The 14,668-nt window shown below is 36.8% G+C and overlaps 1 protein-coding gene across 1 annotated transcript in view; it reads left to right on the forward strand.

The window, feature by feature from the left end:
- gabbr2 (gamma-aminobutyric acid (GABA) B receptor, 2) overlaps window positions 1-9,625 on the forward strand; it is a 341,200-nt gene extending 331,575 nt beyond the window's left edge. Inside the window, exon 19 of the mRNA XM_088601719.1 lies at window positions 4,520-9,625. Within this exon, the coding sequence (XP_088457845.1) occupies window positions 4,520-4,685 (166 nt within the window). The 3' untranslated portion in view covers window positions 4,686-9,625. The remainder of the gene's footprint in view (window positions 1-4,519) is intronic.
- Window positions 9,626-14,668: the final 5,043 nt, after the last annotated feature.

The following is a 14,668-nucleotide window of genomic DNA, read 5'->3' on the forward strand; positions in this document are numbered from 1 at the left end:
CAACCCAGGGTCTTCTTCCCTCACATGTTTAATGCCCAACTAAAAATATCCATAACCCATTCCATCAAACCTCTGGGAAAATATAGTCTCTCCTTAAGCCATGGAGTACAGTATCTGTTAGCAGCACTACGAGTGCTTCTGCTACTAACAGTTTGCACTATTGTACTAATAACCGCTAACCAAGAAACTAGTCTAACCAGCTACGTCAACAAGCAAGCACAAAAACTTCAGTGCTCACTTAAGTGCCGACTCTATCCACTTAACAAGTAATCGGGGAGACTCTGAGAATTGAGGGACTGATCTAACCTAGCTAATAACCACAGGGACATACTGTATCGTGACGGTACATCCATTATGTTGATCTGTGGCAACATCGTGCAAATGCTTGCACTTAACTGCCATGTAGATGCACAGACCTATTTCCCCACTGCAAATGGGGCAAGTTCAGAGAGACAGCTGCTCCTTTACACTTTCTGCTTTTTTTCTAAACACACAGAACTTCAAACTGTCAAATATCATTTGGGAGTTCACCTCAATTTCACAAGAGTTCTTTTTGTGTTAACAATGTTTCCCAAGCAATATTGCTTATGGTATATAGGCCTGAATCAAATATGGGAAAACTGAATACAAACAAGAGCTACAACAAAGAAAATATTTAACTAATATCAAACTCCAAACATTTGTCATGTCCCTGTCAGCCATTTTGGAACCAAGCAGCTTCTGTCAACAGCTAAAATGGCCTCATCCCCTGATCGTCCAAGTTAAAATGATATTCCCATTATTAGATACATGGAGATATGTATAAATGATGAGATACTGTTTTTTTAAGTAGGAATTTAGGATCACCACTCCAATCCAGCCACCGCAGACGAACCCTGTTCATGCCTCCTAAGCAATTTCTTGTGAATAATCAATATTCATCCATACCACCACAACAACCAATTCTCTCCCTTACCCTGATTTTACACCAGTGCTCTGAAGAAGTACTAAAAACTAATAACCTCACCCAGACAATGCAGGTTTCTTGCAAAAATGAGTAGTCACTTCTGCAAAATGCTCTTGTATTTCCAATGTTTTCTTTAAAATTGCAGAGAATTAATGTGGTTTTTTAGAGTTCATGAGAGAAAGGGTGTCTCTTTACTTGTATGTAAGAGATGAGTTTTCACACATCATCGAGAATGGTCTCACTTTAACCTAAATGAGCTCAGAGAGTGCTTATATAACCAGTGATTTATATTGTAACTATTGAAGAAGCCTTAAAATAGACTGAGAGTGGAGTGGAGGAGTTCCCAGAGCAATTCCCTTAGCATGAATATTTGAACACATGAAAAGCAGCACAGTATAGGGCCAACCTAATAGAGCATGCTGGCAATCAATGTGGTGCACCCTGTTAATCGATATGATTACCCCATTGGGTTTAATGGGGTTTATTACATTACACACTGAAATCCTTGCAATTTTTACGGAATATTTTTGGTTAATTTAAATAACTTTTTTTGACTTCTACAGCCTCTACCTATTACTGTTTAACCAAAACAGCCCAGAAAGCTTATTAACCAATTTTACAATAAAGATAACATTTGTATAAGTGGGTCCAGCTCACGTTTAGTTTGGGGTGACATCTAACAAACACATTTAAAGATCTGAATCACCTTTGTCCTGAACAGAGAAGATCAAGAAGAAATTATCCAATACATGGAGTATTGAGTATTTTCAATATTGGAAAGAATTGAAAATTCATTAATAGACTAATAAAGTAAAAACCTGCCGTCGGTGGGAACAACATAGAAACAAGGATTTGAGGAAATGATAGGAAATCAAGTGGTAAAAACAGAATATGAGCCATTCCTGTATTTTCTGTAAAGTGTCCTGTGTTGTTCTAGCCTTTTCAAAATAAATAATAATTTGATTTTAAAAAAGCACATACAGTACTTAATATCCTTTCTGTTCAGTAATCATCTAAGGTTGTAGTGAATCTTGAATCTTACCACATTTCACTGAGAGATGATTTCCACAAAAGTCTTCTCTGCCTTTTATAAAACTGGTTTTATTTTTAAGGTGTTCCTCCACAGCTTCTAAGGAAAGAATCGGACTTTAAAGTAAAGACCTGACAGGGCAAAACTCATGAAACAGCATAAATGCAAACACATTAAATAGAAAGGAAGTTACTGGAACACAACCCTGAATTGAAAAGGGACAACATGAATTTGTGCTTTAGCTGTACTGTACACCTGTGTGCATACTGAAATCCAGATAAAAATGGTGCATAAAATAGTTCTCGATTCACAAATGTATTGCTCTTTATGTTAAAATGATTCTAGAAAGCAAAGAAACTCCCAAGAGCTGTGATACCTCAATGTCTGTGTTAGCCTCAATGCTAAAATAAGCAAAGACAGTAAATATTGTTTGTTCCCAAACAGCCAAACAAAAAAAACTTGTTTCTGGAAATGTTGCTTCCACATCATTGCAAGCGAAGCTCTCTCATCAAAACATTCCTTCAAATATTTGTATATTTTCTCATTTAATTTTACATAAATGGATTTTAATTGGTTTGCCAGAGAGATCTGTGAGCTGCCGTACAAAAATAAGGTGTGTATTGTGCTGTTCCACAGACCCAAAATAGGTTTTTAGCACTGCTCATCTGCAAGCAAATGGTAAATATCTAGGGAATTGTATATTTTTAATTTACATTTGTTTGTTAATATTACTGTATTAGTATCGTACCTTTTGATATTCTTTGAGTATATAACTGATTTAAAGTGGGGTAGTCATCAGTTTAACCAACTTTAGTTAGAAACCTCTGGCTATCTGTACTTTCACATATTTTTTTTTTTACACTGCCAGTTTGTAGTTACGTATCTACCATTCATGGAGTTAGGATATTTTAGAGTGCTTTTTGTATTTACATATCGGGAAACAGCACAGAATGCAGGATTCAGAGCAAATACTTCATATGAGGGAGTATCTAATCTAGATTTAGTCCTGTAAAAACAGTTTGCAATAGAAAAACCAAAAACAACGATTTATGGGAAGATCGAAGATTATTGCTTTTTTAAAGGTCAATTTCACATAAATTAACATTAAAGCAGGAGAGAAGTGTGTTTGCACAGAAGTGTATATACAGGAGTCTCAAAGCAGACGAGCACATGGTTCGGCTTTCTTTTAATTACAAATTCTGTGAGTGTAGAGAAAAGCCTTAGTATATCAATGGTTTGTCAAACTTATGTTTGTCAAGCATATGTTTTCACATGGAATTTAATGATTCAATCTGATATTGCAAATGTTGATTTATTGAAGTAGGCAGCATAGTAGCACAGTAGTTTGCATTGGTGTCCCACAACACTGGAGCCCTGGGTTCATTTCTGGACCTGGGGTGCTTTCTGCGTAGAGTTTGTATGTTCTCCTTGTGTTCATGTGGGTCTCCTCCCACTGTCCAAAGACATACTGGTACTGTAGGTTAATTGGTTGGCTTCTGTCATTGTGTGCCCTTTGAAGGGCTGGCGTCCCATCCTGGGTATATCCTGCATGGCTCCCATTGCTTTCTGGGAAAGACTCCAGCTCCCCTGTGTCCCTGTATTGGATAGAGCAGTTAGAAAGTAGTTGGATTGTCTGTTACTGTTATAAACTGTACTTCACTAACACTGTGATTGCTTTACTGTCATAATGTTTATTACAGGTAGGCGTATTTCTGGAAGATGGGGCCAACTTATGTCCCATTTTATTGAATTACAAATTATGTATAATATTTTTAATGTTCATTTTTTTTTAATTATAATAAAACAAAACCTGAACACTCAGCCTGAACAGTTTTAGATGTGAACAAAATTAAATGCCACCAAACACTAACTGCACTATGACTGCATAAGTATTCCCCCTTTTGCTAAGGCAAACCTAAATTAGGGTGTGAAGATTTTTGCAAGGCACTGTGTAATTGTCACCAGTGGTCATGTCTGAAGCAGATTTCTGCCAAACATTCAGCCAAGCTAAGTCATTTGAGAAGACTTTATTGAGATTACTAGAAGCCTACATTGCTTGACAAAACCAAGATATCCAACTGAAGGGAAATATCTTTCGTGGTCAGATATAAAATAACACTCGGCCTTCTCTTAGGTAAACACTTTTCTGCGGGTTTCGATTTCCTGAGCTCCCAAGGCAGAATCCCACAAAGTAACAAAGAGTATTGCTGACAAAATAACTTTTGCTTTAACTTTGTGCAGAAAGGGTCTTACCCTCTTTGGAAAAAAGATTGTTTGCATTCGTACCAAGTGAGCTGCTTTGATTCTTTCTCCACAGGAACCATTTACTGTACATTAAAACATCCTGCTCTTGTGGATTTCGAATGGGAAAGTCATTAGAAATTTGTCTTGTTGTTGTACTCTGTCAAAACGTCACACCCCAGACAGCCTGTCTCGCACCCACCGAAAAAAATAGATTCAAAGTTGCAACATTTGAGACCGTAAGACGTCCTCTGTACGCACTCTCCTAACCTGTCTGTATGGGTCTCTGTTCCCTTTCTCAGCATACAACGTCGACTGTCCTTGCAGCTGCCCATTTTGCACCATGCCTACTTGCCCTCCATAGGAGGGGTGGATGCCAGCTGTGCCAGTCCTTCTGTGAGCCCAAGTGCCAGTCCCCGGCACAGACATGTGCCGCCATCCTACAGGGTCATGGTCTCTGGCCTGTGAACCACAGCAGGGCAAGAAAACGAGGAAGAAGCTACCTGTCGTTATTGGACTGATATTGTAGTCAGCAAAAAAGGGACTGTGTACACGACCCAGTACTCTCAACTCAACACATGCTCCAATCACTGAGGGACTGACATCAAGGGCCAGCAGCCACAGGGGGTCCTGACCCACAGTCTCCTGACAAACTGCAGCGGGGGAGGGGGAAGAGGACCCATCCTGACCTGTAGCCTTATCTGCTTAAAGGTTTTTTTTATGTTTGTTTCCTTTGTCATATACTTGGCCATGTGTGAACTTGTCAAACTTGAGTATTTTACTAAATGCTAAATGCCTGGAGTTTTGTTAAGGAAGCAGAAAGAGGACGGATTCCAGACCTGAAATATGGGTGACAGAAGCCACGGTGGAATCTGTAAATAGCAGACCTAGTCTACTTACTGTGGGTACGCTAAAAAATTGGCACTATTGTGAGGCTAACAATCAGATATTCAGATCCTAAAAGCTGAAGGTGAAGACCTTATGTAATTAATTTGTGTGATACTGTATATACAGTAACTGAAGTTGATCAGGTTCTATTAAGGCATACAAAAAGCATTGGCTCATGGTATGTAATGATTATGAAATTGAACGGTATCTCATACGCTTGAAATAATCGGGACTTCTGAATCCACGGTTATTGCAGCTTCTGCACGTCAAACTCTAATCAAGGGTCAATTCTTGTGTCATCTGGTGTAATACAGTATGCACAAACTGTTTTCCACGTTTCTGTGATTGTGCCACTCTCACCCCCCCTCCCAATAAAAACATAAAAAACACAGCATTCTTATAGGAACCTCAGGTAGTCGTGGAGATCCTATAGTAAGGTCATTTCTGCTTTCATGTATGGGGGAAAAAAACTGTGACTAACTTTCTTGTCAAAATATTCCTGAAGAGCAGCAAATACTGCAGTCTCCACCACAAGTCTACCAGAAATACCACATTCATTTTATTAAATGACAAAGAAACACTGAAGTCCATGAGGAGGATATATATATATACATATGTTTGTGTGTCTGTGCATATATATATACACACACACAAATACCACTTCTGTATGCATTACTGCCAATCAGAGGTTCACTTAAAGTGACTCTTGCTGAAATACAGACTGAAGACAGTCTTCCGAAACAGAACAAACGCCAGGTCTCCAAGTTGCTTGAGATGAGCAGCTAGCATAAATGTAGTTGTGTGGCCAAGGGCACATTTGCATTCACGAATCACATACCTCTTTTCTAAAGTGTAAAACTCTGTGGATTAATAGTTTCTACAGAGATGAGACTGAGTTGGTCCAAGAGCTCCTGTTTCTCACCGCTTTTGTGTTGGGTGTATAAAGTGTACGAGAAACAAACAAGGTTAAAAGTTGGGTGTATGGGCGTTACATCTCAAAATTTGCTAATATCCCTCCCCCCCCAGTACCATTCGAGATGCTTAAAGCAATCAAGAAATAAATACCCTCCAACATTTCTGTATGTTTCAGACTACATGCAAGTGTCTAATCTTGTTGAAAGTATTGATTTAACACGTGAAGGGAAAATTGAGTGTTCACTAACTAGTGCTGCTCATATCTCTCATATTTACTGTAAAACTATTCTATTCTGTGAAGTGAAAACCAACAATACAGTACATATGTTTAGGTTGATATATTATTCGATCAATTTTTTCGCTACATTTTTTTTCTTGCCTTTGCTGTCTTGGATTTAGTGTAGAACAAACTTTCAGCATTTCAATAACAAAAAAAAATACATTTTAACAATTCCTGTCGTGTTGAAAGCAATGTCTGTTTGCCAGTGACCCCAAGTTTCAATTCAGCTATCAGGAAATAACAGCATTGCAAGATTATTTGTGTAGTGCAACATATATTACAATCTGGTCAATTTTGTTTTTTTTTCGTGTATGTTTACTGGTGGTTTGGTGTTGGTACAAATATCTATTAAGAACAAAACATCTTTCTGTACTGAATTTCAAAATATTTCTTAAAATTCAATGTAAACGACCAATGTCGCATACCAGTAGGACAAACATTTGTGAGTAATCAAGTGCCTGTTTTTGAGCCAATAAGTTAAAACATCATGAACATTGTAATACTATTAGTAGTTAAGAAATATACAGTATACTTAGCTAATGTTATGAGAGAATTTTCTTTGCACCCTGGTGAAGATCATCAAAATTGCTGGTTCTGCACAAAAGCAAGGGCATATATCCAACAGGTAACTTCAAATCTCATGTATTTAAGGGAAAATATTTTTTCTAAATAATTATGTTCTTGAAGAAAAAGACAAAAAATTAAGCTATAAATTTTCTTCCCAGACCCTCATGACTAAAATATGCTACAGTCAAGTGCTTCTACAAAAACCTCCACGCAAAATGATTAAAGACAAAGAAACACTGTTTTTCATGCTTCTAACATATAAAGTTATATAAAATCTTCTTCAAAGATGTTCTGTTGTTGATGCATTTTGAGCTTTATGACACCTACATGCTTTACAAAGGAATAAAAGATGGATCTGACTGAACAGATTCAGAAAATAAATATAATTTTGTTTATTATTCCAACATTTCTGGAAACGAGAGAAAGCAGAAGGTTTTAAATATCTCAAACCAAGGTGATTTATCCAACAGTAATGATTTTTGATAAAGTATTTTTAAATATTTAATGCAGTTGAAGAATCTGGACAAGACACTCTCTTCTTCAGACACTCAGGAATGAAGGAGAAATGGTATGCTCATCTTGGTTTTTGTGATAATTCCACAGACACTATGAAGGCATTTTCTAAGTACTATTGTCCATAGATACAGACTTGATAAAACTGGGAGAAAAAATTCCCTAGTTTAAAAAAATCAGTTTTCCGAAAGGAGAAAAATTACTTCTTCTCAAACCTTCTCTAATAAAAAATGAAAACCCACCTGTGGTAATTAAAGGGCTCACACTGTAAGTACTCTTTGCTTTTTATAAACTTAATAACTTGTAAAGTGATTATTTTTTCCTTCCAGAAAACAACACATGACATTCATGAAGAAAACCAGAGCAGTGGACCTTTTTGTCCTGAAAGGGTAAAAAGATGTATTAATATTTCTATCACAAAATACAACCAGACTTACTATCCTGTGTTTAACTAGGCTCAAAATCATGGCTCCAATCTTCTAGCTGCTATCTGCAACTCATTCTTATATACAGTATCTGTATCTATTGTATAGTACAATAAAAACAGTGATAGTTCTATAATATATTACAGTACATACAACTGCCACAGTTTCATAACCTCCATCAATCTATCACAGCACTGTGTGTGCTTATTCTTGTGTTACAAATGTAATGGGCTCATTTTACACCAGAACTCAAGAAAATTACCAGCTAAGTTAATGAGTTTTAATTATGTTTAAAAAATGTACAGAAAACTTTAATTTTCAATATGATTGGCAGAGCATGTCATGTTAAGATTAATCAAATATTGCACTGGGAAATGTCCAAAACCAACCAGTTTTCAGTTGCCAAACAGTAACGTTGCACAAAATCTTGAAAAGTCCAAGTCATTTCCATTGTTTATTATTCTGACTGGGGAATATTCTAAAGGAGATATTACAAAGATTGTAAACATTTAAAAAACTATTTTTTCTACCTAGTGTTCAAATCTTTAAGTACAGTAACATATTTCCTCTGAATTTTTCATGTAGGAAATTGCAAAACATTACACATTTGGAAGAACAACAAAATGTATGTGACTTACATACATAGATGGTTTTTATATCATTTAATTAAAACCATTAATTTTAAATACATTCCATTACATAATAGTCACTGTGGGTACAAGGAAATAAATCACAATTTGACTGTAGGAGACACGGTGCGGTGTATTGACCTGTAGACACCTTCACAGATGACAATCTTTCAGAAGTAGCATGTCCTGTGTATCGTAATATATCACAAAATTCAAGAATCTATTTTCAGTTGGCAATAATCCATTGCATGGGACACTTGTGGCTTTCATAACCAGACTGTGTCTAAAGGCATTTTTATCTAAACAGTTTCCCGAGTTTAAAGTCTCAGGAACATCCTATGTTGACAGTCATCACAGCTTAGTAATATTCAAATTGTAATCCACTTCTATGAAATCAGTTTTTATGAATATATATTTTAGATACTACATCTTACTTTGAAACAATGTGCAGTCCTCTAGATAGGTGAGGGAGATGTCTCAGCATTAGAAAGTGGTTACTGGCACATACAGTATGTTTTGTGCTTCTGAAACAGTCTGCCATGTGTAATTAATCTTTTCCTGCCTCCTTAACACAAACAATCCTAGAGAGTCCATCATAAAAATAAGGCCATTTCATCTCTTAAGAGAAAGAGGACTATAACTGTATATAATGTATACACTAATTTCTCTGTAGAAATATTATTCTAAGATAGCAGGACAAAAAAAATATCAGAAATATAGGAGTGTTGGAGGTGAGCGTGTGTGTTTGTTGCCTGTCTGTGAATACTGACTGTGTGCAGTTTATTAAGTTTATAACATGCAGTACATTATACGTCTTAATGATACTGTAGTTTGTATCCCATATAGAACTTTTCTTTTTTTACTTTCTGCTAACATGAGTACCCCTCACAAAAAATAAAACAGACTACTCTAGTTATTCAATGTTTCTTTTTTTTATACCGCAACAGAACAAAAAACAAACATGTACATGAGGCTGTGCCCCACTAGTGTCTTTTTTGAAAATGATGTTTAGTGCACAATACAATGCTTTAAATAATAGACTGGAATTGTTCAGAAAATTAAAAAAAAAAAAACACAAAATAAAATAAGTGTAAATTATCAAACATTTTCTTGTACCCTTATACTGCATGAGATCAATTTTTAATAAATTGTCGCAAAAATCTGTTTTTATGAATAAAATACTGAAAAATGCATTGGATTTTATTTATTTGTACTTCCTTTCACCACACTGCTCCCCCCCCCCATCATTTACTGATCATTTCAGCATTTATAAAGGTATGGCAACCTTAAAAACTAGGCTTACTTACAAATGGGGCGGAGTGGTGGCTCTGTGGCTAAGGATCTGCGCCTGTGGCTGGAAGGTTGCTGGCTCAAATCCCACAGCCGGCAGAGGAATCCTACTCCGTTGGGCCCCTGAGCAAGGCCCTTAACCCCAACTGCTCCAGGGGTGCTGTACAATGGCAGACCCTGCGCTCTGACCCCTGGCTCTCTCCCTGTCTGTGTGTCTCATGGAGAGCAAGCTGGAGTATGTGAAAAGATCATTCCTAATGCAAGAAATTGTAAAGGGTTAACAAAGTGATGTTATGTTTATTTATTTATTTATTAAATACACTGGACATGAACACTAAGCTCGGAAATTCAATAGACAAATTTCACAAATGAACTAACCATCGCACGATAAATAGTCAAAGTATTGAAAACACCTTCAAGTATAAATTATAAGTGTTTTTTTGTGAGGTTTTCCTCTAGCTTCCTTTAACCCTGATGTGAAATGCAGGTGAACATATCAGCTTACAGTTGCACTTAGTAAAGGAGTGACACTAAGTGGCCTAAGTTTATAACACTTTTATTTATCATCTAACAGCTATTATTACACCTTGGATCTCAAATTCTATTTCTAGTGGGCTGCGGTATCCACTTGCATATTTAAGCTATCAACTGTAAGGAAAAATTCAAATACATTAACATTTGTCTAACTGGGAGAATAGATCAGATGGAGACCCTCAAGAACTACTGTAGGTTTGAAACATTACATTTAAATCATTTTAAATGATTCTGAATCTTCACACTTCTGTTTAAAGCAAAGAGAATGACGAGAAGTGTTAACAAGATCACTTCCCTTCTGAGATAAACACTAAAGCGTTGCACTCATTAAGACTAATGAAATGTGTTATCATAAACAAAGATCAGAGAAAGGTCAGCACTTTCTAAAAATATTTTAAAAGAACAAGATCCTGTTGAAGAAAATAGATATTCTGAATGGAAAGCAAAGACAAAAAGGACTTTAAATAAGAAAATTAATATACAGATACTGTAAAATAGTATTACAATAGCAAAAGTAAAGCAACAGAAACAGTCGATTTGAGATGACAAAGAGAAAATGGAAAAAATGGCTGAAGTATGAAATAAACATTTATTTTAGGTGATCACTAAAAAACAATCAACAATGTACCCCAGACTGACTGAAGATCAAATTCAATATTTAACAGTAATAAAGCCAAAGTGGTAAAAGCACTAATTCTCCCAACTGACCTTAAAGAAGCAAGATATGTTATTCATTAGCTTCCAACAATCGCAGAAGACAGGGGTAATATCCGTTGATTGGAAAATTGCTTGTGTAGTGTCCAAAACCAAACCAAGTAATTTAGAGACCAATAGTATTGACTTTCAATTGCATGTAAAACTATGGAAACGATTAGAACTAAAGTATAGGATCATTTTTATGGAAACGGGGTTCCAAGGAAATGCCAGCATGGATTTGGGAAAGGTAGGTCTTGCTTAATTAATCTGCTAGTCCTTTGAACAAATAACTGCTGCATATGGCATTGCACATGCAGATTTTCAAAAGGCTTTCAAATGAAGTTCTTCTTGAAAGGTTAGTTTGCAAATCCCTGGCGGTAGGCACTGGTTAGCACCCAGCACAGACAACAGGGGAAAGATTCATCTGGGGTTATTTAATTTGCAGAGTACCGGAAGACCAAAGCTTATCCTTATTTATACTGATGATTCCACTATAGATTTGGACAGTTGGAAAGCTGTGATATCCAAGTAGGAGGATTGAAAAAAAGATTGTAGAAGTTGTGAAGGAAATTAAGCAGGTGTATAGTATACAGGTGTAACAGAGCAGCTGCTGCTCTGAGCTGTCCTTGTCTTAGGCTTTAAGAATGATTGAAGAGAAATAGTTGCAGAAAATGTCAAGAGGGTGCAGAATGCAGAAGAGTGTTCTTCTACAGTTATTGTAAATTATGTTTCTCTTTAACTCATTCTTAAAACCCTTCTCCAGATATCTAAAACTAACAAGGACATCTCAGAGGGACAGCTGCTCCATAACAGAAGGCAAAGCCCAAGAAAACAAGTGTATAGTGCCTGCGCAAAAAAAATACTTCTTGGGTGTTTTACATTGAATGGAAATTTTAAATTGCAAACTATACTTAAGGTACTGCCATTTGAACAGAGATCCCCATGGCTGATACAACGACAGCACAACAGACAAAAGCGTGAGATGTGCTCCTTAATTATTGTTAACCATTCAAAGTGTTACATTAACATTACGAGAAAAAACATAGCAGTGAACCTCTAGGCTACGGGCACCAACTTTTCAAAAGCTACAGGTCATTGAACAGGCAGCTAAGTCAGTGGAAAAACATTGTTACATTTCAGTGGAAGGCACAAAAAAGTGTGAATGAGGCAGATCAATACTTACATTTTATCATTCGATAGAACCCCATGAACATACAAAGACCATTAAGGTGCTTCACAGAAAGAAAAAGGAAGAAATCATAGAACCGATGTTTAAGAATGTCAGGACTGAAATATGCCTTTTACTGTACATCTTGAATGCAAGGTTCACAAAGACGGAACAATGCAAAATGGAAGATGTTGCAATCAAAAGGAGATATGCAACTGCATCTTCCTGGGCCCAACACTCCTGGGCAGAGGAGGTGGCTTATGTATCTCTGGGTAGTTGTGGTGATAATACAGTGCGACAAGTGTTATTCTGGTATTGCTTTAAGAGGTGATCCAACCCGCTGCTCAACTCTGCTTTCCCATCTTTTTTTTTTAGGTTGACCATTTCAAGCATTATTTTATGCATAAAGAGAAACAAAAAAAATGTTTAACTACAGCACAAATGAAATGCAACACTCAGATTTAATGGTTTTCGTCAAATAGCTTCAACTTGGACATCTAACAGGAAAATTACAGGAAATGTGAACAAGAAGAAAGCCACAAACACACAATACTGTACCTGTCCAGTGTAAAACACGATGCTGTCAAAATGAAAACAAAGTAAGAACATCAAATAAGACCTTCCTGACCATTAAAAAAACACTGTTTGGCAGCGTTGCCAAATAGTCCTGTTCAACCTCTGAAGGCAGTTAGCAAAGACTGTCTAGTCACGATTGTCTCCTGTTCATTGTGTTTACCGGTTAGTCCCACATACAGTGTCCTATAGGACTGCGATCCAGAGAAAAAGCGGACCACAGCAAGACATCAACACTGTTTTCTTGAAGATATGCTATTATAACCTTAACGCTACATGGTCTCACATCATCCTGAAAACTTTACTGCTGGACATTCCTACCGGAGTGAGAAACTACTGACTCAAAAGTCAATGCGTCAGTGAGCAGTAAGGTTGCTCTCAAACTGCACCACAGGGGTTTTTGTGTTAATGAAGGTTCCTCCCCACACCATCACACTTCCACCACTCCACTAATTGACTCAAACCATGTAACACTATGTAGCATTCCTCTGCATACATTGACTTCCATCAGATCCACCAAGAGGACTATGCCATCCCTCTCTCATACACCTTCAGAGGTTCTCTGACCCACAGAATGTAGCAATTGTATCTCACAGATATCAGCAAGTTACCCCTGTTGCCATTTAAGAACACCAATCATTTTCATGTAGATGACAAGCTACTGCCATTAATAATAACAATAATCGCTTACACTTACATAGCGCTTTTCTGAACACTCCACTCAAAGCACCTTACAGGTAATGGGGATCCCCTCCACCAGCACAGAGGTGCAGCATCCACCTGGATGATGCGACAGCAGCCATAGTGCGCCAGAACACTCACCACACACCAACTATCAGTGGGAAGCCATTCTGCTGATGTGCAGGTTATTTCTTACTGGAACTCCTCAGACACTGCAGTCTGAAAGCAATAACAGACAGATCAGCTGGATGGGAAGGTCCTGGGAAAGTGGGATCCCTTTATCTTTTCATCACAGAGCTTTATTTTTGGTTTTCTTGGACTTGTCTGCTTATTTAGAAAACAGAATTGCTAATCCTCTAGACAACTTCTTCAACAGACAGGCCACCTTCAATCACCGGTCAAATCCTGCACTGTTCATGTGTTAATTCATGCCATTAATAATAACTACAAATTATTATTATTATTATTATTATTATTATTATTATTATTATTATTATTATTATTATTATTATTAACTTGCAGTGGGTGTGAGGAAAAGGTTTTCAGTTTCTTTTTAATATTTCAATAGCGAGATCAATGAAAATAATAAACATGGGCTTTATGATTAAAATATAAAATGCGCCGTCACCTTTTAGAAGGAAAATCTTTGAAACTATTTATCGGGAAGGTGACAAAACAGAATGGCAACAGTAAAGCGAGGCAATGCTATCAGGATTCAAGCATGTACTGACACAATCACAATCATGGGGAGTGATTTAACGGGAATACCACGTTGAAGACAAGGTGAAAAAGAATAAGTGTGCCGCGAATACTAAATGAAGTGCACCAGCTCAAGGTTAGGTGGAATACCACATACCACAGTCTACAGTATTTAAACCGCAGGAAGTGAGTAATGACTTAAGTTTACAAGTTTCCATGGCTTGATTTGTGCTACACTAGAATGTGCATTGAATATAAGCTTTTGTCCTTGAAAAGACAGCACAAAGCTGTAAATGTGTAGCTTATGTTCGGGCATACACAGCTTTCTTCAGCTTTTCAATTATGCTGCTTTACTTACATTTTCCAAAATAACACTGGAAATATTCATACAAAACAAGAAAAATGACTGGGAAAAAAAACAATGTATAGGTTAAAAATTCCACATTTGTTATAATTTAATGGAATTATGTAACTGAGATATTATAATACCCCTTTTTTAAGACGCATATTTCATACACACATTTTCCCCCTTTTGTCAGTCACACAAATGGCATTGACATAGGCATGCATAGTTTGGAACAGGAATCTCCAAA

Source organism: Lepisosteus platostomus, chromosome 12 (assembly GCF_059453375.1).
Source record: "Lepisosteus platostomus isolate fLepPlt1 chromosome 12, fLepPlt1.hap1, whole genome shotgun sequence".
Classification (NCBI taxonomy): domain Eukaryota; kingdom Metazoa; phylum Chordata; class Actinopteri; order Semionotiformes; family Lepisosteidae; genus Lepisosteus; species Lepisosteus platostomus.